This window comes from Carassius auratus, chromosome 41, assembly GCF_003368295.1.
Source record: "Carassius auratus strain Wakin chromosome 41, ASM336829v1, whole genome shotgun sequence".
NCBI lineage: Eukaryota > Metazoa > Chordata > Actinopteri > Cypriniformes > Cyprinidae > Carassius > Carassius auratus.
Genome location: NC_039283.1, coordinates 25,453,844 through 25,479,259, shown reverse-complemented (window position 1 = coordinate 25,479,259; position 25,416 = coordinate 25,453,844). Strand labels below are relative to the sequence as shown.

Below are 25,416 nucleotides of genomic sequence, written 5' to 3'. Positions count from 1 at the left end.
GCTCCCATTTTTCTCTTATTTCCGGACCTCCATCAGCGCTGATGGGGTTAATAAACCAGCGACCGGAGACACGGACGTCTTTCACCTGCCGGCGTGGTTGAGAATAAACCACAGTGATTGAGAAAGTGGCCTTCCAAAGTGAACAGCACTGATCTAAATGTTGGCGACTGCAGCAGCTTGAGCTCATTTGGACCTGAGGGGTTTAGATTCATGTCTGCACTTTAATAAAACATCAGTGTAATGCCATTGTGCTTCAGATTACTGTACCACTCCTTTATTCTGGAAAGATACATATGCATTGCTTTATAGACACTTACAGACACTTTACAGACACTTTTATTCAAAGTGATAGATATTGCGTTGAATGTATACATTTGTTCAGTTCATAAATGTAAATAAATTAATTTATAAATACATAAATACATAACAATTTAATTTATTTTTAGTTATTTTTTTATAATTTTGTTGTTTGCTTCTGTCATTTTTTATTAACTATTTAGGTTGAATTAATTTTTTTGTTTAATTTTGAGTAATTTTGTTGTGTGCTTCTGTCATTTTTGTTAGTGTTTTAACACAATTTAGCATTAATTTATTTAAGGTTTAATTTCAAGTAATTTTGTGTTGTGCTTTTTTTTTTTTTTATTGGAAAAATGTGTAATTAAAAAAATATATTAAAAAAATAATTTACTTATTAAAGAAATTAAAAATAGGAATATTTCTTAAAAATATATTTTTTTATTATTAAAATAAATGTATTTATTTAAATGTATTTATTTAAAAGTCGTTCAAAATAATAATTTGTTACATTTATTTATTTATTAGTTTTTTTATTTAAATAAAAAATAATATATTATCACAATAATATTATTATTATTGCAATTATTTTCTAAAAAGATCTTTTTAATTATTTTAAAAACAATTCAAATGGTTTTATTTAAAAAATCTATAATTATTATTATTAATAATTTTTATTATTAGTGTCTGTATATTTACAAAGCACCAAGGTAAGACAACACAGCATTTTTCCTCCTTCATGCCTGAAAATATGAGCAAGTGCCCTGATATCAGTCTTATCTGAAGTGTTGACAGATGAACACGCTTTAAAATCCGGCTGTGATGAAATTCTAATGAAATCAGTCCAAATTTCTGATCACATAATCTGCCTATTTCTTAATTTGTAGCGACATCTCAGCCTAAATTGACTTGGAATAATGGAGAAAAATTCCAGGCAATCAATAAGCACATTTTTGCTCATTTGATGCTGGTGAGGAATGTTCACATGAATACTTTTATAATGTGCAAATCTTCTCTGCTCTTATCGCTGTAATCTGTAACCTGTAATTCCCACATTCCGCTCCTGATTGGCCAACAGAATCTCCGATGTTCTGTGGCAAGCCGTTTTTACATTTAACTTTTAAAACGTGCAACCATCTATTTTAATTCTACTAGTACTTTTTTATCTACTAGTATCTATTCAATTAACCACTTGCTGATAAATACTAATACCTAATTGAATCCTTAAATGTACTAGTATCTATTTTAATACTTCTAGTACTTGTTTATTTTTGTGACTAGTAGGGGTGTAACAGTACGCAAAAATCACAGTTCGGTACGTACCTCGGTTTAAAGTCACGGTTCGGTTCATTTTCGGTACAAATGCAAACATTAAACTGCAGGTTGTTTATTACTATAAACTTTTTTTAACAATTTGTTTAAACTTTTTTAAATTGGCTACTTTTTAATAAAATATATATAAAATAAAAAAAGAATAAGAAATAAAATACTGCTGCAAAGTTTTCCACTAAATAAAATACTCTCAGTCTCAAACCAATATCATATGCTAAGATATAATGAAAAATATAAATAAATAATTATGATTACAGTGCAGCATTACCAATCCCAGCTTATAGGCCTGCTCATATTTAAAAAAAATATTTGAAAATCGATATTTTTTTTTTTTTATTACATTTATATCTGAATATAGAGCTTGGGAAACTACGTCACTGCGCATTGCATTCTGGGTAGTCGCGGCCATTTTTGTGGACACGCTTATCAGTAAAAGTGAAAGTGAAAGTGACATGACATACAGATCAAGTGTAAGATTACATATAAAGAAAAACTCAACAAGGAAGCAAAGATGCGGTATTTAGAAAAAAAATCAAGACAATCAACGAACTCAATCTGCACGAACACAAAGAGTGATCGGATGATCTTAAAGAGCTGCCGCTCGTAACCTTCCCCAATGTGTTTTCTAACCTTGTTTGTAGTATCAGAGCGTACACCTCTGATCAGTTTAAAAATGATAAATCTCTCGAGTCTCACCTGCAATTTACAAATGGATGGGTGCAGAACCTACACATTTTCCGCCTCCATATGCGTTATTGTAAGCTGTACAAATTAACCTCAGTGTGTTATGATGCACAAATAAAGAGATACAGAATTGATACATTTTTTCGTTTATTACTGTAACAGGTGGTTTGCAATATGCATAACACTGATAATGCAGGAAATGTGGTTCATGCATAGGTAACATTTAATGTAAGTCTGTCAAGTCGATTAATCACATCCAAAAAAAAGTTGTTTATATAACGTACATTTCTGTATATTTATATATATATGTGTGTATATATCAGACCAAAGGGACAATCCTTCTTTTCCTTCTTACTGCTGCTAACCAAGCTATGTGACGCCGCTTTGTTAACTCGGAGATCTGAGATCAAGATGCGGTTTTCCAACGGCAAAGCTGAAAAATCGCACTCCATTCAAATTATTTTCCATGCTATGTGATTGTAACTTATTTTTTAGCTGTAGAGAGCAAACAAAACAGTTTATTATAAATCCAATCCAATACATACAGCAGCGTCCGTGTCCTAAAGTCCCAGAATGCATTGCGTTGCTGACGTCATGTTCCCAGACTCTTAACCTATAGACTTTCAAACGTCATGAATCAAGTGTCATGAATTAATATGTATTTGTGTACAAAATATGTTAAATGTACATATAAACATATTTTCCTATTCTATTTTGCCTGGAAACGCTTCCAACACACTTTCGTGTCGCGTGAAAAATAGACATCGGTTCTAAATACTAGTATCTAATGAATAAACACTAGTATATATTTAATAGGTACTAGTGTGTAGTAAATATGTACTAGTATCTAATAATACGTGCTTTTGTCTAATGAATAAGTACTAGTATATATTTAATAGGTACTAGTGTGTAATAAATAAGTACTATTATGTTTTTAAAAGGTACTAGTAGTTAATTGAAGATATACTAACTTCTAAAAAGTAAGTCCTGGCATGAGAATAGATTTGCATTAAATGTTGAAATGGCTTGCCATAGATGTTCAGCGCTGAAGGCCTGGATCTGTCAGTCTGTGTGATGGAGAGCAGTGATGTGGATCCCTGCACTGTTCATACACATCTCTACAACACAATCATGAGCTCCTCAGACCTGTAGATGCTCAGAAATGTGACAGCATCCACGGGCATCTGCTGGCTGAGCTTTATAATGCTGGAGAGAGAGCTGTCCTTCAGTCACAGCATCAGATGCTTCATGTGCAGTGTTTGAAGGATGCCATCTTTGTCTGGCTGCTCAGTTTTAGACCATGCTTTTGAGGCAGACGTCTGTAATTGAGAAATTGTGCACGTGTTCACATTGTTTGTTCAATTATTAGCTTTTTTAAAAAAAAATACTAGTATTTAGGTTCATTTTTATTTTAGATTTTTGTTTTTATTATTTCTAAATTTTGTTTAGTTTATGGGATTAATCTCTCCATAAATTTTTTTAAATAATTTAAATGTTAAAATTCTTTATTTATTTACATTTATTTATTATTTTTTATTTATTTATTTATATATTGATTGATTGATATAGATGTTTTTAACTTATTTAATAAAAAATATTGCAGAATAATTTAACACATTTTTATTAAATATAGCATTTATATATATCATTACTTAAATGTAAATTCCATTTTAATTTAAGTAAAAATTTTAATTAATCGATATAATACTATATAATAATACAACACTATATATATATATATATATATATATATATATATATATATATATATATATATATATTACTTTTAATAATTATTAATTTACATGTACTTTGTTAAATATTCATTTAAAAATGTGTTACAAGTATTTATTTAAATATAAAAAATGCAAATAAAAATATTTTAATGCATTGTAACTTAATTCTATATACTGCATAATAATAATAAATGTATAAAATATTTATGTTTTGGGTTATACTTATTTTTAGGGAAAGGGTTTGAGATTGCAGCAGAAAACTCAGTGTGTTTCATCGTATTTGCTTTTCATCAGGGGTCTCAAAAGCCCAGACGCATGCTGCAGAATTAATGGGTCATCATCAGTGTTTTAACTGAACTTTACTCCTGTGTCTCTCTCCAGTCCCAGAGCTCACAGACACCTGGACGGATTGAAGCGCTGCTCCACGTCCATCACAAGAGCCGCTTCACATCGGACCTCTGCGTTTCATTCTTGGTACTCAGTTTTAGAATCAAACACCTTTAACTGAGAAACTGTGTAGGCTACTTATGTAAATATTTATTTAAGTGTAAAACCCCAAAAAATTAGCATTAAAAATCCTCCTCCGCATGTCCCACGAGCAGCTGCTCTAAAGTCAGGCAGCGCTGCCCCCTGCTGGACACTCACAGATCCTGCAGGAAAACACCCAGGATTCGGTTCAATTATTATTGTTAGATCGGAATAAATGTTGATTCCTTCATTTTTTCATTTTATTAAAAATATACATTATTTATTGATTGATTTAACATTTTTTAAAACAGTTAATATATATATATATATATATATATATATATATATATATATATATATATATATATATATATATATATATATATATATATTTGCATTGACATTTTTAAAAAGTAAGATAAATAGATATTTTTAGAGTAGTAAAATAATAATAATACTAATAATAATCCTAACACAGGGTATATTTATTATTTTTATTAACACAGTGTATAATAATAATGAAAATAATAAGTATACTGAAACAATTAAGTTTTTTTTAATAATCATTTATTTAGATTTATTGATTACATACATACATATATATATATATATATATATATATATATATATATATATATATATATATATTTTTTTTTTTTTTTTTTTTTTTTTTTTTAATTATTACAAAAACTAGAAAATGAAGTATGTATTTAAATTTATTCACAAAAAAATTAATAAATACATATAATAATATATAATACACTGTATATATTAAAAATATATATTTTTAAAGAATATAAAAAATTGCATATGTTTATTTTGGGGAAATTGTTCATAAATGAAACAAATCTTGTTTTTAGTTTGTAATAGTAATTGCACACACAGGCCAGTGTTGCAGTAGGACTGATTCAGAGCAGCAGCTGACTGATTATCTGTCATGAGCTAAAGGCTGATTTCGGCTTCACCGGAGCGCCGTGTCTTCATCAGCTCCTCAGACTCCTCCTCAGTTTCCCCCACATCCCTCTCTCTGTGGATCTGTTGATCTGTGTGTCTGCGTCCAGCTCTGTTCTCGTCTGATCCGCTGCTGTGTCCTGCGGCGGGGAGCCCAGCGTCCAGGGAACCGCTTTAAAACATCAGAGTTCTGCTGCGTCTCACACTGAAGCACAGAGAGGGTCACCGTGGGCCCTTAAAAACACTTCTGGTGGGTTTCCCCACTCAATACAGCTGCGCAGCTTCAGCACAAAAGCATTAGGAGGGAAAGTTCATGTTTTCAGTCATAAAATACTCTCGTCTCTATAAGAAAAAATTTAAAGGCTAATTTATCTGAGGACAGAAACAACAACAATAACAACAACAATCCTAACAAAGAGCATAATAATAATAATAATCCTAACACTATTATTATTATTATAATTAATATAGTGTATAATAATAATGAAAATCATAAGTATACTGACACAATGAATAATAATTATAAAAACAACAACAATAAAATAATAATAATAATTTTAGAAAAAAAAACAAATTCTTGAAATGAAATAAATGTTACATGACAAATGAAATTATATATATGTATTATATATATTATAATATTTTTGCTTGCTGCCAAAATAAAAAAAAAAACATTTCAAATTTTCATTGTTTAACTTTACTACTATAACTAAAACAAATTCTTAAATTAAATTAATTAATGAGTTATTACATTAATAAAAACGAATAATAATAACAACAACAACAACGACGAAAAAACACAATACTTAAACTTTAACTAAACTTAAACTGCAACAGAAAATAAAATAAAACCTAATTCAAAATATTAAAAAAACTATAGCAGACTCTCAATGATGTTAAATGAGTGTCTCTCTGTGTGTGAACACCTACATTTATACATTTATATATTTAGCAGACGCTGTTATCCAAAGCAACTTACAGTTCATTCAGGATATACATTTCTTTTTAAATCAGTATGTGTTCCCTGGGAATTGAACCCACAACCTTTTGTGCTCATGAACTGATGGATGAAACATTGTAAATAATTTTTTTTATTTTTATTTTATTTTATTTCATTTGTCATAAATCTGCTTCAAGGACAAACTGTAGGAGTTTTAAAAGCAAACATTGTAGCTTCCTGTTCACATTCACTTCATGAAGTTCCCCTCCTGTATTTACTCTCAATGAAATCTAAAGCAAATCTATTTCACAAAAAAAATATAATATTGTTATTATTGTTTATAAGGATTGTTATAAATATTTATACTGCAGCAACAAAGAGTGAAATGATTTGCAATTTCCGTTTCCTTTATAATGTTGTATTGTTGTGAGTGTTTCAGAAAAGCATATAAAAGAACAATTAAAGTTATTTTCACTTACACTGCATGGAAATCACGATTAGGATGAACTATGACTTTAAATGAGGGACACACGCTGACCTGAAGTTTGATTTGAAGTTCTAATAATGTCCAGCAGGGGGAGATATTGTCTCATATTTTATCTTCAATTTGGTTTCTATATAATTATTTAAATGGCTTATTTTAGAAACGTATGGGGAGATAATAATAATGTTAATTATTGCGATAAATGAACTATAATCTGACCAGAAGCTTCTGAGAATCAACTAACCGCTTTAATTACAGTATCAAATCTAATATTTTTGTCATTTCTTTGTCATTTTCTTTCTTATTATTATTGTTTATTTATTTTTACAGTGCATGGTTGGAATCCTTCGACATTCCAGGAACTTCCTCCACATATTCCTGCAGGAATGCCGAGCAGAAAGACAGAATGGAAAAGTTCACGGTGTTTATGTCACGTGCTCGACGAGTGCTGTGTGTTTTCTTTGTGCTCGAGACAATAATAAGACAAAAGATGCACCGACAGATAAACAGTGAAGCAGATGTGATCATAACTGGGTTCAAATCAAATGATCCTGCTCTGTATTAATAATGCTTCATCAATATATATATTTTAATATATATATATATATATATATATATATATATATATATATATTTATTTTACAAATTATTACACCGTTATTTTTATTTTATTGTGTGCATTGATAATAGTGTTTGTGATAAAATAATATGCAATCAGAAATGCAGCTGTGTCCGCTGTATATTTACATTTAATTTTAAATGTGTCATTAACCACAACAACAACAGCTGACAAGCACGCTTGCCAGGGTCTATTTACCGGGATTATGACGTCACCGGCCAGCCCCGCCCCCGACTCGCTTTCGCACTCTGCACGCAGCAGTTAACCACGTTGAGTTTGCGTAATAACCGGTGTTGCCATGTCCGCGGAAATTGACTACTTTAACACTGTCGCCGCCAGTTGTTTTAATAACATACTGTTTAATTATAATAACGTGAATGCGAATTTTATCAGGGGAAACCCATCCAAAACGAAAAAAAAGTGCATTTTACCCGCCGGAACGCGATTTGTACCGGTGAAATCACCCTTCCCCAAGAATCAGCTGAGCGGGTTTTGTTGTGAAACCTGGCAACCCTGGTTATGAGCTCCCGCAGCGGGTACAGCAGCTTTCAGCGCGCGGTTTACGAGGAGAACGTCGCGTCAGAGCTCCACGACATGGCCCTGAGGACGTTAGTTTGGAAACTGCAGCGCGGGAGGCAGAAACGAGCGCGGGAACCCGCGACTCCACGCGCGAGCGCGATTTAAACCCCCTTTCAAAAAAAGTTTCGCTGACACGCGCGTGACGTCAGATGTAACGGTCGACGCTTCCCGTTCGCTCGCTGTCAGTGTGCGTGTGTTTAACTGTTTGTCTGTTTGTTTGTTTGTTCGTAATCGTTAAAAACAGGAGGGAAGTGTCGGTTGGCATGGGGGCCAAACAGAGCAGTCCCGCTGCCAACGGCCGCACACGAGCGTACTCGGGCTCCGATCTCCCGTCGAGTAACGGCAGGACGGCGGTTATGGCGATGCGGTATCACGCGCACGGCGCCTCAGGTGCTACATCTTCATCGTCGTCTTCCTCAACGACGACGACCGCGCACTACACCGGCTCCAGGACGCGTTCCGGTGGCCTGGGCGCGCGACCCCAGTCGAGCATCACTATACCGAGCTCGGGAGCGTACAGTCCTCAGGAGTCCGGTAACAGCACACCGGAGGAGACCGAGCGGTCCACCGGCGCTCCGAGACTCGTGATCGGATCTTTACCTGCACACCTGTCGCCTCATCTCTTCGGAGGTAAGAGTTTGATCTAACGTTAGTTTACCTGAGATCTTTACCGCGTTATTTTGTTCATATGCTATATTTAATCTGTGTGTTTAATCTTGTCTATTTAACGTTACATAGTTGACGTATTTCATGCACATACAGTTTCACTTCAACATTTTAATATCAATATCAATGCACTTATGTGTATCCAAGTAGGTTGAGTGTCAATCTCATGATTGTTATTTGTAAACTAACCACTTTATGTCATGAGATCAAGGGTAATAGTGACTGAATCAACACTTGTGGAGTTTGGTCTTTTCCAATTTTTTAATTTAGAAAGTTTAGGAAAAGTTTTCGCGTTAGTTCACCTCCCATCTACTTAGTTTATGAACACATAATTCTGGGGGTTTTTTTTAGCTTGTTTGCTGTACACCTTTTCCTATAGCAGCTTTAAAGCATTGCTCTTTTTTTTTTTTTTTTTTTTTTTTATAGGCGGAGTCAACTTGTCACAGATTTTTAACCACTAGCTCACGTCACCGTTTATTAGGTTAAACCGACCAAGTTAGAGTGAAGAAAGACCATGCTTTGGTTTATTTGGGGTTGAAGTGATCTGGTGGGTTTGTAGAAGGATGTGATGAACCCTTGGAAGATCTTCTCTGAACTGGTGCAGCTTTGCAGGTTTTTTGACTAATGCATGTGACCCTGATGGTGCAGCGGTGGTGAGAGATTGCAACAGGTTGTGGTTGGGAAGCTCTCTGATCAGGTGTAGAGTTGCGTGTGAGAGATGGTTATTTCTGAGAGCTTCAGTCTTTATGTGGCTCTTTTTGTTGTCGTTTTTCTGAGAAACTGCTCCGTAATCTGATGTTTCATCAACATGGGTGTCATGTGGTTTAACTGGCTTGAATCTCATGAACCTCTCAAGAACAGGCTCCGGTCACATTTCACCCCAAAATCTGAAGCAATAAGAAAATTAAGCTTATTTTTGGGACCAATGCATTGTGCACATTTGACGTAACATTCTCTGTCAAGCAGAGTTGTTGATTATTTGTTGTACTGCTTTAAAGGAATAGTTCACCTAAAATGTACATTTTCTGAAGACTCACCTTCCGGTCATCTGAGGTTAGGATGAGTTTGTTTCTTCGTCAGATCTGGAGAAATGTAGCATTGCATCACTTGTTCTGCAGTGAATGGGTGCCGTCAGAATGAGAGTCTGATAAAAACATCACAATAATCCACAGCACTCCAGTCCATCAGTGAACATCTGGAGAAGACAAAACCTGAAACACATCCAGCATTAAGATGATTTTAACTCAAACACATAGAGACTATAATCTATAATAACACTTCCTCCAGTGAGGATATTATCCAGTCAGATTTCCATTTTCTTTTCTCAGCAGTGAAAATCACCCATGTGTATTATAGGATTACACCGAGACCAATTACATTATGTTTTTATTCATGCAATTGGCAGATGCTTTGTATTTATGCATACCAAAAATGCATGCATTCATAAAGTTTGATCAGTTCATGCATTACCTGTCAATCAAACCCTTTAATTTCTTTAAGTATACTTTATTTTTCTCTTATGTTGGGGTGAAATATGGCCTGACAGATTTAATGTGATAACTGCTGATGTTAGTGTAATTTTGGCTGTTGACGGAGTCTGAAATATTCAAGTCTGTTTCTGAGCCGTTGTGGCCTGGATTGAACTTTAATTCTGTAACAGGCTCTCGCTGGTGATTGAAGTTAATCTTTAAACATCGTTGGAATGGCTAAGTATGACTTTTAAGCTTCTGCGGATAAGATCAAGAAGGGAAACGAGACTTAAGTTCACTTTCCGTTATTGAAATGCACAGGTGAATCCTGTCTTTAACAGACTTGTAAAACGTAATAAAAACTTAAGTATTAAAGTGCTTCATCTCTTCAGATCACCGCTGTTTGAACATCATCTTTAAATTGCTGTGACTTTGAAAATAATATTTAGAACTGTATGGAAATACCAGTGTAGTTCTGCATGTGACCGTGTTGATCGATGTGAAAGAGATCTTGGAAACACTCTTAATGAGTCGATATCAGAGAGGAGTGTCATCTGTAGTGAATGCATTTCATTTCTTAAGATTTTAATCATGATGTGCATGCACGGCTATTAACACAAATGAAAACTGAATTTTCAGTGTTTAATTCATGCATTGCAGTGAAAATTTCAACTATGAATGGGAGAATTTGCAATGCATTCAGTGGTGGCCGTGGGACCCTTAATGTCTGTAAATTTCTGTTTAATTTTAATGTCTGAACATGCATGAGCAAAAAGAAAAAAATATAAACAATGAAGTGTATGTATAAAAGAAATAATAATAACCATATTTGTAATGCATCGTGTGCTAGTATTACACCAAAAACTTTCCAGTCAACCGTGCACAGATGAATTAAGCACAATAACTGCAGAAACTTTAAGACTATTAATTAAGGTTAGTTTTAACTTCATGTCGTCTTAATGATCTCCTCGTGTTATTCGCTAACCACAAACCAGCGATGAAAGCCGGTTCAGCATCGCTGTGCTTTCAGAAACACGTCGTCTGCATGAGCTCAGGCCGCCGGACACGTGATCCCTGTTCTGTCCACCGTTAGTAAATCACACGTGAACACAAGCATGCCGAGCGAGCCGAGCCGAGCCGTGTGGACATGAAACACAGTGCTTAGTTTCCTCCCGCTTCACTCTCGTGTTAAATAGATCAGGAAGTGTTTGTTGTGGCTGCTCTTTGCTCTCTGTGTTTCTCTGCCTTGACTTTGACTCGACAGGCTTTGTGTGGCTCTCTTAACCGGAACGGCTTGGCCCACAAGCTGGTGAATGATCGCTGCTGTTGTGTTTTTGAGGTTGGCATATTTACAGCAGCTGAGATGTTAAGGCTTCCAGGACTAGCCTACTCATTTTACTAGCTGACTAATCGTCGATCAGTATTTACTTAATGTAAATGACTCTATGCACAGCACAGCAGACTGTTCTGATGGAGAGACTCATTAAAGCACGCATGTCTTCATTGCACGGTTTTGTTTCTGGACTACATCTGAATTCAGACCATCGCAGACGTCCAAAGAGCCAACGCATTCACTTATGACATGCTGTTTGAATGCAGCTTTGTGTAAGTTAATATTGTTTAAAAAAAAAATAAAAATAATTTGAGTCAGTCCTAAATTGACAGGGTCGGTCGGGTAACGGCAAACAAGAATATTTTTAAGGATGGCGTCATCACAAACACTCATTTAAAGTGATTATATGCTATATTGTAAATTTCAGCTGCTTGGTTGCTTTTATCATTGCAAAATATAAACCATAAACTATATTGTTGTCATGGAACGTTCTGCTACGCCCTCCTCTGGCGGTATCAGATCCCTCTCTCCTGAATATTAGGACTGCATTTCCCAGTGTCCCTCTCCCCAATCATCCCCGTCTAACCCTGCTTAATTATCTTGATTACCTTCTAGTATTTTCACCTGCACCTTGTGTTCTCCCCTTTATATTGACTGCTATTCCCTTTTATATTTTGTGAAGTTTTGATTTACCCCTGGTCTGTATTGTTAGTATCTCTGATCGTTGTTACCCTATTGAGGAGTTTATCTAGTTCTCTACGAACGTCTGCTTAAGTTCCTTTTCATTGCCAGCCTGAGTTTATGTCAGCTGTTCTCTGCTTACTCACCTGTATTAATAAACTGCTGCAGATGGATCTAACTGACTCCGCCGTTTCATCACAGAAAACTTCACCAACTCAAGATCCAGCAGAGTTTCGTCACCTCGCCAATGAGGTTTCATCCCAGGCAGCGGTGCTCGCTTCACATCAGCGGCAGCTTGTAAAACTAACCTCGCTCACAGAGGAACTTGTCAGATCTGTTCAGGCACTAACCCCGCAGATTGCAGCGGCTAATCAGGCCGCAGCTCCCACCGCACCTGTCCCTCCGCTGCCAGTCGTGAGTACGATCTCAAACAATCCAAGATTATCCCTGCCTGAGAAGTATGACGGTTCACCCTCCACTTGCAAGGGATTTTTGTTGCAGTGCGAGCTCTATCTAAGCCAGCAGGCTCCAGAACATCGCACCGATGAGGGCCGCATCTTTCTCATCTGCACCCTGCTTACGGGAAAAGCGCTGGAGTGGGCAACGGCACTATGGTCAGGAGGTCAGCTTACGTCTATTTCCTATGATGCTTTTGTCACCCTATTCAGGGAGGTGTTTGAGCACCCAGCTGGAGGAAAGGATCCAGGGGAACTGTTACTCGCCCTGCGGCAAGGGAATTCCACTGCAGCGGATTACACTCTCTCCTTTCGTACGCTCGCCGCTCAGACCGGCTGGGGGGAGGATCCTCTCAAACTACTGTATCGGAAGGGGTTGAATACGGAGCTGCAGGGGGAACTTGCTTGTCGTGATGATGGAAAGACTCTCAGTCAGATCATGGAACTTGCCATCCGGCTCGATCATCTCATCCGGGCTCGCCGCACTCCAGTCAGGACCAGCCTGAATTTCAACCCGGTATGCACCTCAGAGCCCGAGCCCATGCAGATTGGATACACCCAGCTCTCCGAGGTGGAACGTGAGAGGAGAAGGCGCAATCGTTTATGCATGTACTGCGGTCTGGCTGGTCATTTCAGGGCTTCCTGCCCGGTGAAACCCACTTCTCGGAACCCCGCTGCGGTGAGTCCACGTTCACTCTCTTCCCAAGCTCTCATTGTGGCAATTTCGTTAATTATTAATGGGCAGGTTATAAAATCGAGGGCTTTTATAGACTCGGGAGCTGCTGGAAATTTTATTGACGCAACCTTTGCAAGAACTCATAAAATCTCTCTCCGCTCTTGTGAACCCTCTGTGACAGTGACAGCTTTGGACGGGCGCCCCCTGGGGACAGGGGAGCGCCAGTACATCACACCACCTCTCACCCTCAGCATCGGCTCGCAACATAGGGAGACCATCCAATTCTACACTATTCATTCACCACTTCATCCTATGATTCTGGGGTTTCCGTGGCTGGAGAGACACAACCCGCAAATTTCCTGGTCTGAGAGGAGGATTACCCAGTGGTCTTCGTCGTGTCTGAATAAATGCATGCCCGCTGTCCAGGGTCCTGAATTGAGTGCCAGCCCCTCCGTGGACGTTAATCTACAGGAAATCCCCGCTGTTTACCATGACCTTGCCCAAGCATTCAGCGAGCGGGAAGCCTCACACTTACCTCCCCATCGTGCTGTTGACTGTGCTATTGAGCTCCTGCCGGGTACCATGCCACCACGCGGTCGTGTATACCCCCTATCTCAGCCAGAGACCGAGGCCATGAATTTGTATATAGAGGAACAGCTTGCCAAAGGCTTCATTACCCCCTCAACATCTCCTGCTTCTGCCGGTTTCTTTTTTGTCAAGAAGAAGGATGGGGGTCTCCGACCGTGCATAGACTATCGGGGTCTCAACGAGATAACTGTCAAATACCGGTATCCTCTTCCTCTGGTCCCAGCTGCTCTTGAAATGCTCCGCACGGCCCGATATTTCACAAAGCTCGACCTACGAAATGCTTACAACCTTATTCGTATTCGGGAGGGTGATGAGTGGAAGACGGCGTTTTCAACAACCACCGGCCATTATCAATATCGGGTCATGCCGTTCGGCCTTTCCAACAGTCCTTCAGTTTTTCAAGCGTTTGTCAACGAGATCTTCAGAGACCTGCTCAATCGGAGTGTAATTGTGTATATTGACGACATCCTGATTTATTCAGACAACCTTGAAACGCACGTTCAGGATGTGCGAGCTGTTCTCAAACGCCTCATCGAGCACCAGTTGTATGCCAAGATACAGAAGTGCGAATTTCATCAGACGCGGATCTCGTTCTTGGGTTACATCATCAGCGCAGACGGAGTTGTGATGGATGACAAAAAGGTACAAGCTGTGGTTAACTGGCCTCGTCCCACGTCAGTAAAAGAGCTTCAGCGCTTCTTGGGCTTCGCAAACTTTTACCGCCGATTCATTCGAAATTTCAGCATGATTGTGGCTCCTCTCACTTCTTTACTCCAAGGAGGAGGAGGACGTTTCCGCTGGTCATCGGAATGCACTGCGGCATTTGAGAGTTTAAAGAAGAGATTCACCACATCACCCATTCTCCATCATCCAGATCCTGAGAGAGAGTTTATTGTGGAAGTGGATGCTTCTAACACGGGCGTGGGTGCCATTCTGTCACAACGTCATGGTAGTCCAGCTAAAATGTACCCCTGCGCATTTTATTCCCGTAAACTCAATGCAGCCGAGCGCAACTATGATGTGGGCGATCGAGAACTTCTGGCGATGAAGGCTGCCTTTGAAGAGTGGAGGCACTGGCTGGAGGGGGCGTGTCATCCTTTCACTGTGCTTACGGACCACAGAAATCTGGAGTATCTCAAATCCGCCAAATGTCTGAATGCTCGCCAGGCGCGCTGGTCTCTCTTCTTCTCCCGATTTAATTTCAGAGTCACTTTCAGACCAGGTTCTAAGAACGGCAAGGCGGATGCTCTCTCACGCCAGTTCGACAGTAAGGACGAGTGTTCTGAACCAGTTCCCATTCTGCCCTCATCTCTCATTGTCGCACCAGTACAGTGGGATCTAATCACGGAGGTTTCTACAGCTCAGCAGAAACAGCCCGTACCACCGGAATGTCCGGGGGACCGCCTCTTTGTTCCTCCCGAGCTCCGCGACCGTGTCCTCCAATGGGTTCACTGCACTCCCAGCGCGGGGCATCCAGGTATCACGGCCACCACTCAGCTAGTCTCCAATCGCTTCTGGTGGCTTTCCCTTCGAACTGACGTGATCAAGTTTGTTCATCAGTGTTCCACCTGTAACATGGTCAAGTCTTCTCACCTGAAACCAGCTGGTCTCTTACAGCCTCTGCCGGTACCGCAACGCCCTTGGTCCCATATCGCCGTGGATTTTGTCACGGACCTTCCTCAGTCCCAGGGTTTCAACACCATCCTCTCGGTAATAGACCGGTTTTCAAAATCATGCCGTTTCATCCCTTTGTCTGGTCTTCCCACAGCCTTAAAGACTGCCGAGGCCCTCCTCAATTATGTGTTTCGGCTTTTTGGCCTTCCTGAGGACATTGTAACTGACCGAGGCCCTCAGTTTACTTCTCGTGTATGGAGGGAACTTTGCTCAAAGCTCAATATTAACGTAAGCCTCACCTCGGGCTACCATCCTCAGGCCAACGGGCAGGTTGAGAGGTTGAATCAGGACCTAACTCGTTTCCTACGGACCTATTGCCATCAAAATCAGCAGGAGTGGAGTCGTTTCCTTGTATGGGCTGAATACGCGCAGAATTCGTTAGTTAAGCACGCCACTGGACTGACACCGTTTCAGTGTGTCCTGGGATTTCAGCCTCCGCTCTTCCCGTGGGCGGGCGAGCCCTCCGATCTCCCGGCGGTAGATTCCTGGCTTCGGCGCAGCGAGACCACTTGGGATGCTGCTCATGTGCATTTACAGCGGGCCATTCGCAAATATCAGCACTACGCGGATCGCAGGCGACGCGGGGGTCCCCGGTACCGTCCCGGGCAGTGGGTGTGGCTTTCAGCCCGAGATCTCCGTCTCAAACTACCCAGCAAGAAATTATCCCCTCGCTTCATTGGTCCTTTCAAGATTCTGCGCCAGATCACCCCGGTCTCATTTAGGTTGGCTCTTCCCTCTCATTACAAAATCTCACCTACCTTTCATGTGTCTCTTTTCAGACCCGCAGTCACCCCCAGGAGAGAGGAGGGTCAGGAGGGGAACACACAGGTGCAGAATCCTCCCATTGAGGTTGGCGGTGCGGAGGCCTACCGGGTGCGAGCAGTACTGGACTCCAGACGACGTGGTGGGGCTTTACAGTACCTTATTGACTGGGAGGGGTACGGTCCAGAGGAACGGTCCTGGGTCAGGTCACAGGACATTCTGGACCCCTCTCTACTTACCAGCTTTCATCGTGACCATCCTGACCGACCTGCTCCCAGACCCCGAGGAAGACCCCACCGACGTTCTGGTCCTCGCTTCCGGAGCCGCTCGCAGGGGAGGGGCTATGTCATGGAACGTTCTGCTACGCCCTCCTCTGGCGGTATCAGATCCCTCTCTCCTGAATATTAGGACTGCATTTCCCAGTGTCCCTCTCCCCAATCATCCCCGTCTAACCCTGCTTAATTATCTTGATTACCTTCTAGTATTTTCACCTGCACCTTGTGTTCTCCCCTTTATATTGACTGCTATTCCCTTTTATATTTTGTGAAGTTTTGATTTACCCCTGGTCTGTATTGTTAGTATCTCTGATCGTTGTTACCCTATTGAGGAGTTTATCTAGTTCTCTACGAACGTCTGCTTAAGTTCCTTTTCATTGCCAGCCTGAGTTTATGTCAGCTGTTCTCTGCTTACTCACCTGTATTAATAAACTGCTGCAGATGGATCTAACTGACTCCGCCGTTTCATCACAATTGTCGTCTAGCTCTGATCTGAAAAATGTGACTAAGGCATGAAGATATTAAGATATCATCAACATTGATATAATTTTCTGTAAAGCTGCTTTGAAACATTGTGTTGTGCAAATAAACTGGACTTGATTACTGTAAAGTATCTGGATGTTTGACTTTTTACGTTACATAATTCTGGAAACGTTTTGCTGTATTGGTCAAAAAAACAAACAAAAAAATATTATATATATATATATATATATATATATATATATATATATATATATATATATATATATATATATATAATTTTTTTTTTTTTTTTATATTTTTTTTTTTTTTTTTTTTTATTTTTTTTTTTTTTTTTTTTTTTTATTTTTTTTTTATTTTTTGGACATAATGTTGCCTATATATTTTAATGCAAGTTTCTTGCAAAAGCATCTGCCAAATGCATAAATGCTAATGTAATTTGAGGTTTTTTTTCTTGGGGTGAAATGGGACCCACACAAATGTGACCCAAAAATGTTGAATGTTGAGATCTCTAATTCAGTCACAAGCCTTCGCTTCATGAACCAGCTCCAGCACTGCTTCATATTCAGTCACAGAGGGTCTCGTCACAGGCTTGTTTTAACATGTGCTGATCCCTCTGCATCTCGTGCCGAGGCATGACTGACTCCACACGCTCCTGAAGGTATTTGCTGAGTAGAAATCTTGGAAAGTTTTGAAGAAACCGCTCGCAGATGAAGCTCTTTTGAGACTCTCGTATTTATGGAGTCATATATTAGATGCTTTATTCAGGGCAGGCTGAAAACGATTTGCTCGAGGAAAAGGTCAATGAGCCATGCTTTCTCTAGCCTAATATTGCTCGTCAGCATTTGAGCCCCAAGGTTTAGTCGGACGAGGATTAAAGGATTGATTTTTCCAAAAATAAATGCTTTATTTATTTATGAACCCTCATGTCATTTTCCGCCTCTTCTTTATTAAAGTCCATGTTAAAAGTCCTGCAGAAAATCAATTGTGGAGTTGAACCAGCTTGATATGACGAGCAGCCGGTTCCCTCTGGGCATAAACGGGAAGAGGACACATTATAATCAGATGCAGAACAGATCGTATGGATCGGTTTATTCTCAAGAGGAGATGCTCATGGGAATAGATGGGATAGATGCTTATGATTTCAAGCTGTGGCAAAGAAAGGATTCCTGTTTTACGTCTGATCTGCTGAAGTCCATCAGTGAACATCTGGAGAAGACAAAACCTGAAACACATCCAGCATTAAGATGATTTTAACTCAAACACATAGAGTCTATAATCATAATAACACTTCCTCCAGTGAAAAAGTGCATCACATATTAGTTTAGAGATGTTTAACCGCTGCTTGATCTGTGCAGATTTCTCTCCTGATTCAGACCAGAACACTTTTTCACTGGAGGAAGTGTTATTATGATTACAGACTCTATGTGTTTGAGTTAAAATCATCTTAATGCTGGATGTGTTTCAGGTTTTGTCTTCTCCAGATGTTCACTGATGGACTGGAGTGCTGTGGATTATTGGGATGTTTTTATCAGACTCTCATTCTGACGGCACCCATTCACTGCAGAGCAAGTGAAGCAATGCTACATTTCTCCAGATCTGATGAAGAAACAAACTCCTCCACACTTTGAATGGCCTGAAAGTGAGGACCGAGTCAGTTTTCAGAAATGAAAAGGTTGGCAAAGACTTGCAGCTTTAATTAGACTTGTCATTTACAGGAAGAGCTGCTCATGATCCATTTCAACATCCGTTTTTTTTTTTAATGCCGTATCTTTTGTAACGCACCACATTGTGTTCTTGCACAATGTCTATTGTTCTTATAAGGATTGTTTGATTTGCTCCTCCAGGCCTTTACAGAGTTGAAATCCTCGTAGTCGTGTGGTTAGATGAACGCTATTGAGCGAGACTGTCAGTCATGAATGCATGAGCGGTTAGATCATCTCAGCATCGTAACGGCAGGAATGTAATCTTATAAGTCGTGTGATTATCTCTGCAAGCAGACGACCGATACACGGCACCGTACTCCATTTAAATGTCTCATACATTCATAAAACCTTGAAATTATTTACATTCACACTTATGCATTTGGCAGACGCTTTTATCCAAAGCATCTTGCATTGCATACAAAGATTGGGTTTTATTACTTCATGCATTTCTTGGGAATCAAACCCATGACCTTGGCATTGCACGCACCAAATCATCTACAGATTTACAGGATATTATTGGCTGAATGCCGTAATGATTCAAAATAACTATGCATGCTCCGATTAACAAATGGGATGGTTAAAAAAGTCTCTATACTGCTTATTTCAGCAGATTTAGCAGGTCGTCCTATAAATTCGGTGCATGCAGAAAAATTGGATTCTATGTGCAATATGCGAAAGCACTTCTTAACAAGGTTTTGATTCATGATTTATAAAGTTATCTTGAATTTAGTCGAATTGCACCCTTTTGTGTTCGATTCGAGCACCTCCTGATTGCTGAATAATCATCTCATCTGCATCTGTGTCCAGGAGATCCTTGAACTCCAGTGAAGTGCTAGTGTTTTTTTTTATCAGGTTGGTTCATTTGTTGGAGATCAAAAGCAGGTCAAGTAAATTTGTCCTGTCTGAGTTGGGTTTGATTTCGGACTGATTTCAGAATGAACGACTCTAAATGTTGCTTTAAAAAGCAAACTGAAGTTGGTTTTTTTTTGTGCTGCTGGTCACACGGTGTCTTCCTGTCTAAGCTATAAACAGGAAGTGTGGATCACTAACCTGCTGTCTGTCTGTCAGGTCATTTGAATAGCTGACACTGTTGCTTCCTCAGTGTTTCCATCTCTATATTCACAGAATACAAAGTGTGTATTCATACATGTCTAGGACTAGACAATGAAGCATAAAAACATGGTGTATTGTATATAAAAAGATACACATTCAGAAAATTAGTGATCGGAAAGATTTTATGGATGCATTAAATTAATCAAAAGTGACCAGTAAATGTATGTATAATGTTTTAAAATATTTCTAAACGCTGACCTTTTTTGAACTTTCTATTAATCTGTGAATCCTGAAAGATAAAATGTGTCAGTTTTCACAAAAATATTGTGCGGAACAACATTGATTTCTAGGCCTGTCTATGCATTTTTCTTTTTTTCTACTCTTACATTGCACTTTTTGTAAAAAAAAAAAAAAAAAATTATTTACTATTTATTAAGGTTTTTTAAGGTATCTAATATCTGCATACTTAATTTCCACTATCGAAATATTCTTAAAGTAAAAGTTTGTTGTCATTTGTAAGTGTGTGGGTATTCTTGCACTTAATGCTGTTTATGTGTCACCTTGTCAAATTACAGTAGGATGCCGCTGACCTTTTTTACACTAAACACCCGTTTAATTCTCCATCCGTCTGCTGGACCGTGCTGACAGCTTTATGAATTATAGATGTTCCCTCGGGAGATAGGACTCCTTCAGACGTGTCGCTGATGCACACGCTGTACACTTTCTGACAATAAGAGTGTAAAATATCAGAATATATCCATTCACGCTCACTGTAGTATGTAGACGAGCTCCATGAGGCTGTTTCTGTGCTGAAATCCAGTTTCCAGAGGGATTATTGGGCACAGTCCAGATTAAACGCTCCCAGAAGACCTTCACACGTGTGTTTGTCATAGAAATCGTCACCTTGTTTTCTTGAAACATTGTAGCATTTAGAAGCAGCGGTCCGCTCACTTTATACTTACACTACAGGAGAATCTGTATTTACTCCAGTTTGAATATTTCTGTCAACTTTCACTTTTACTGCACTGTTTTTCCTCATTAAAATCTATACTTTTACTCCAATGCATGTTCGTTCTTGCTACTAAAGTCAGAAGAAGAGATTCTGAAAGAAAGCAGCTCTGAGAAACTCTGAATCTTGAGTTATTAGACTCCTAAAACAACAACTGAATTCATGCAGTGTGGGATTTATATACTATCATAAAAACATACAGAGAGAGTTTATTAAAATGCATTAGAAAGCCCATAAGATTCAGGATAAGCAGCGAAATGATCCGATCTCTTCACACTCATCCATGATCTGTTTCCTCAGTGTGTTTAAAGGGAAATCGCAGGACTAACCCTGGGTTATTGTTGTCTTTCTGCTGTCTGTGCGTGTCATCGTCTCAGTGCTTTAATTTTAGCCTGATTACGTCAGTCGCACACACGGAGAGCGCGAGAAACCTGCTCAGATGATGTGCGATTAAAGCTGTAATAAAGACACCTGATGCTGCCAAGATGAACTCTTGTAGTGTTTTATTTATTTTGGTTTTTGCATATAAAAACTTGTTTCTCAGTTCAGTCCTGAAATAAAAAGAAACTGATGCTTTGGAGACATTGATCTGTTTGTGTGAGCATCACACCATTGACTCGACCAATGAGGTGAGTTTGGAGGCGGGGCTATCAATTGGACCGACCAATCACCGATGCGGAGGGTGTTTAGGGAATCGGTCATTATTTTAGTAATTGCACACTTCAGCTTTTTAAAAAGTCTAAAAGTTCCCAGTTCCTGATTTCATGCATCAAGGAGCACAGAGAGAAGTACGTTTCCTCTTTCTCCACAGTGTTTGTTGGTCTCTCCGTTGGTTTATTTTGTCAGTCCTCCCCACCTGAGACCACTTCTGAATTCCAGGTACACTGCAGATGGATGCAGGTGAAGTTCGGTCTTATAAACTCTCTGGATGGAAGAGAAATGGCTATAAACCCTCATATCGCTTCTGAAACTGTATGACGAAAGTGCATTTTTACTGTAAAGCTCTTAAAAGCATAATAAAAGTGTCACAAACACAGTTCCTATGACGCATTTGAAGTCAAATGAAGTACTTTTATGACACTTATGGTTATGGTTAAATATTAGGAATCATTAACTAGTTATTGGCTGCATGGTTAAGCTAAATGAAACTGAAATTGTGATGATATGGCTATACGGATGCTCTGTAAATTATAAAAAAAAAATGTAAACGCTTTTTTTTTTTTTTTTGCAGCGATGTTTTTCAGTGGTAATTTTGTTTTTAACATTTAAGAAAATATTTTATGTAGTAGTAGTAGCAGTAATAATTATTACTATCATTAATATATTTTATTACAATTTATAATTCATATTATTTATTTATCATATTAATATATGAACACATAATTGTGTCCGACTTTTGCTGCAATTTAAAATATCACATTAAAAAATATATATAAAAAATGCATTAATTGCTAATTTTTATCTAACTAAAATTTAGATAATTTAGATAAAGTTGTACTCCCCAGCATAATTTTTTTTTATTTAATGTCATTTCAACTTTGGTCTCAACATAATTTGACTTACTATTATTATTATTTTTTTTTTGTAGACGCAGGTAAGAAAACAATAGATCTTTATTATGCATGAGTGTGAACACCTGTAGACAATATGAAGCTTTGTGTAGCTCATTTAAGTCTCTTTGAATGCTGTGAAAGAGTGTTGTCCGACTGAATATCTCCACCACAGAATATTGGTGTAAGCTGCATTGTAGTTTTATGACAATGTGTTGAATAAATCATTTGTTTTATTGGCTTATATTTGTAGACGATGAATAAAAATTTGATTCTTGAAGTTTTCTTCCAGAATATATGATGTTTTTGAGTGCTGATGATGAATTACAGGAAAATGTAATAAATGTTCAGTTTCTTGAACAGACCGATCGTTTCGCTTCATAAGATGTCAATATATCGTCAGGAGTCATGGGTATTAATTTTGTCTATATACACGGATACTCAATGGGCAAAAAAAAAAAAAAAGCTCTTTAATTCATGTGCGAGAATTTGAAGCAGTTACCCACAATGCATGTTAAATTAAATACAATTTGAAAATTTTTTTTTGTTGAATTCCATTTATTTTCCAATTTATTTTATTTAAATATATTACATTTATTTTAAATATATTTATCAGTATAATTCCATATATTATACACAATTTTGCAAATAATTGATATACATGTATAATAGTAAAATTATACATTTTTAATATATTACATTTTTTTTTTGTTCATTTAAATTAAATTTAATAGAATTTTCAGGGTTTTTTTCGTAATAAGTTTAGAGTTTTAGTTAACATTAATTACCTCGTATAGATGGCTAAATAGGTTCAAACATTGGTAATATCATCTAATTTGTAAAAATGGAAAATGGTTATATTCACTTGGAAATACTTTTTTTTATATTTTATTAAAGCTACATAAATTATTTGAACATTATTCCATTTTTAATTCTAATTTTAAAAAAAATTCTAAAAACATTACAACTCAAATCAAATTCAAAATCCGTGCCTTGTTTGTTTGTTTGTTTGTTTGTTTTTGGTAAATGCTGTTTATATGCCTCATAATTCAATCAGTAAATGAAGAGACGTATATATTCCGTGGCTCGTGTTGTTCTTGGATGAAAACAGATGAACAGAAGTTAGCTTGTTCTCTGCAGCTTTGCATCCTCTCTGTTGGAGTTATCTGATGGTAATTGTTGTGGTTTGATGGCTGTTTTATCAGCAGGGTCGATGCGAGTCTCTCAGGGCTCCTCCAGCGGTGATAGTTTTCAGTAAATATTGCTCAGTGTTTAGTGACCGCTGTACAGTTTCTGGAGTCATTAAACACCGGATCGGCTGTAACGAGAGTTAACGAGCAGGTGTCACGTCTCTGCTGTGCTTGGGTCTGTATTTAAAGCTTTGTGCACCTGCCGCAGGTAAACATCTTTGACTGACTTTTGTATTATTCTGAGAAGTCGGACACTGACCGTCTCTGTTCATATCTTGATCACACTCTTGTATGTTGCATACTGTACATGTGTGTTTTCTTTCTCATCGGTTTACATCAATGTAAGACAAAAATGGCTGTGTTTATGATGATATACTGATGTAGTTTTCTGTATATTGTTCGACAAATATGAAAGAAGTCAGTTTCGGCTGGGAACAACCTTTACTACAGTGGAAATACACGGAGCTGTCCGAGAACAGACACAAACCGGGAACCGACCGCTGCTCTCTGTGTGTGTGTGTGTGTGTGTGTGTGAGCAGACAAACCCTCTGCGTTGTGTTCAGAGCTGCTCTTCACGTTACTCAGCTGATCGGCTTTTTCTGCAGGGTTTCACATGCATTTCAGAAATGAGTTTGTGTGTGTGTGTGTGTGTGTGAGTGCATCTACTGAAGGATTAACACACACACACACACACACTGGTTGTGTCTCTTTTAAGCTCTTTATCGCGCTCCTGCTGTGTCCGTCCCAGAGAAACACCTGCACATGTTGAAGATTGCGAAGCCAGTTTTTCCAGACCAGTTTCCTGGAAATAACGAGGCCTTCGAGTGTGTTTTATGCCTAATTATAGCTTGGATGTGTGTGTGCATGCCGGATATAACATTATGGCATTTAAAATTTAAATAATAATAACACTGGATGGAAAATAGATAATTAATATAATAATAATCATCATCATCATTTATTAATGTATATGATTGATTAAATCTCAGTATTAAAACTGAAAAAATTAATTAGTAAAATTAACTTAAATTTATAATATAGCAATAATAATTTGAAATAAACGTGGCAAAATAAAAAAGATTTTCTACATAAAAAAAATTGTGATGAATAATAATTGAATGCATATGATTAATGTGATATCATTATTAAAGATTTCAGTTTATTCTGCAGTCCCTTTTTATATTTTTAATGAATACAATTATTAATAAAAACACTAATAATAATAAAAGATTATTATTATGTATTATTATTAATAATAATAACACTGAATGGAGCCATGGATAATAAATTCAATTAAAATGTAAAATAAAACAAGGCAAAATAAAACTAATTTTTTAATCATTAGAATAATGTATTAAATAATAATAATGTTTTTAGTGATGCATAAATATGATTAATATTATATTTGCATTATTTCAGTTAATTGTGCAGTCCTTTATATTTAATATTTAAATTAATATTAATATTGCTAAAAATAATAATAATAATAATAATCATTTAAAGTTAATATGCTAAAATATCTTAGAAAATGTAATTACTGTGGAGCCGCTAAATAAATAAATAAACACATCAAAAGTACTAAAACTTCAAATGAAATGAAATTGATAATCTAATTCAAAATATTTTTTTTAAAAGTCAGAGTAAATGTTTTTCTCTTGTTGTTCTGGAAAACTTTTTTTTTTTTTTTTTTTTTTGTAGTCACTCGATTTTCTTTGTTGTTGTTGGAGACATGCTAATGTGTTATTGCATTATTTCCTTAATA

At 37.5% G+C, this 25,416-nt stretch overlaps 1 protein-coding gene across 1 annotated transcript in view; it reads left to right on the top strand.

Annotated features, from left to right (window-relative positions):
• The first annotated feature begins 8,017 nt into the window (after positions 1-8,017).
• The window catches only part of LOC113059398 (E3 ubiquitin-protein ligase znrf2-like), a 29,513-nt gene continuing 12,114 nt past the window's right edge, over positions 8,018-25,416 (top strand). The window contains exon 1 of the mRNA XM_026227866.1: positions 8,018-8,717. Coding sequence (XP_026083651.1) covers positions 8,351-8,717 — 367 coding nt within the window. The 5' untranslated portion in view covers positions 8,018-8,350. The remainder of the gene's footprint in view (positions 8,718-25,416) is intronic.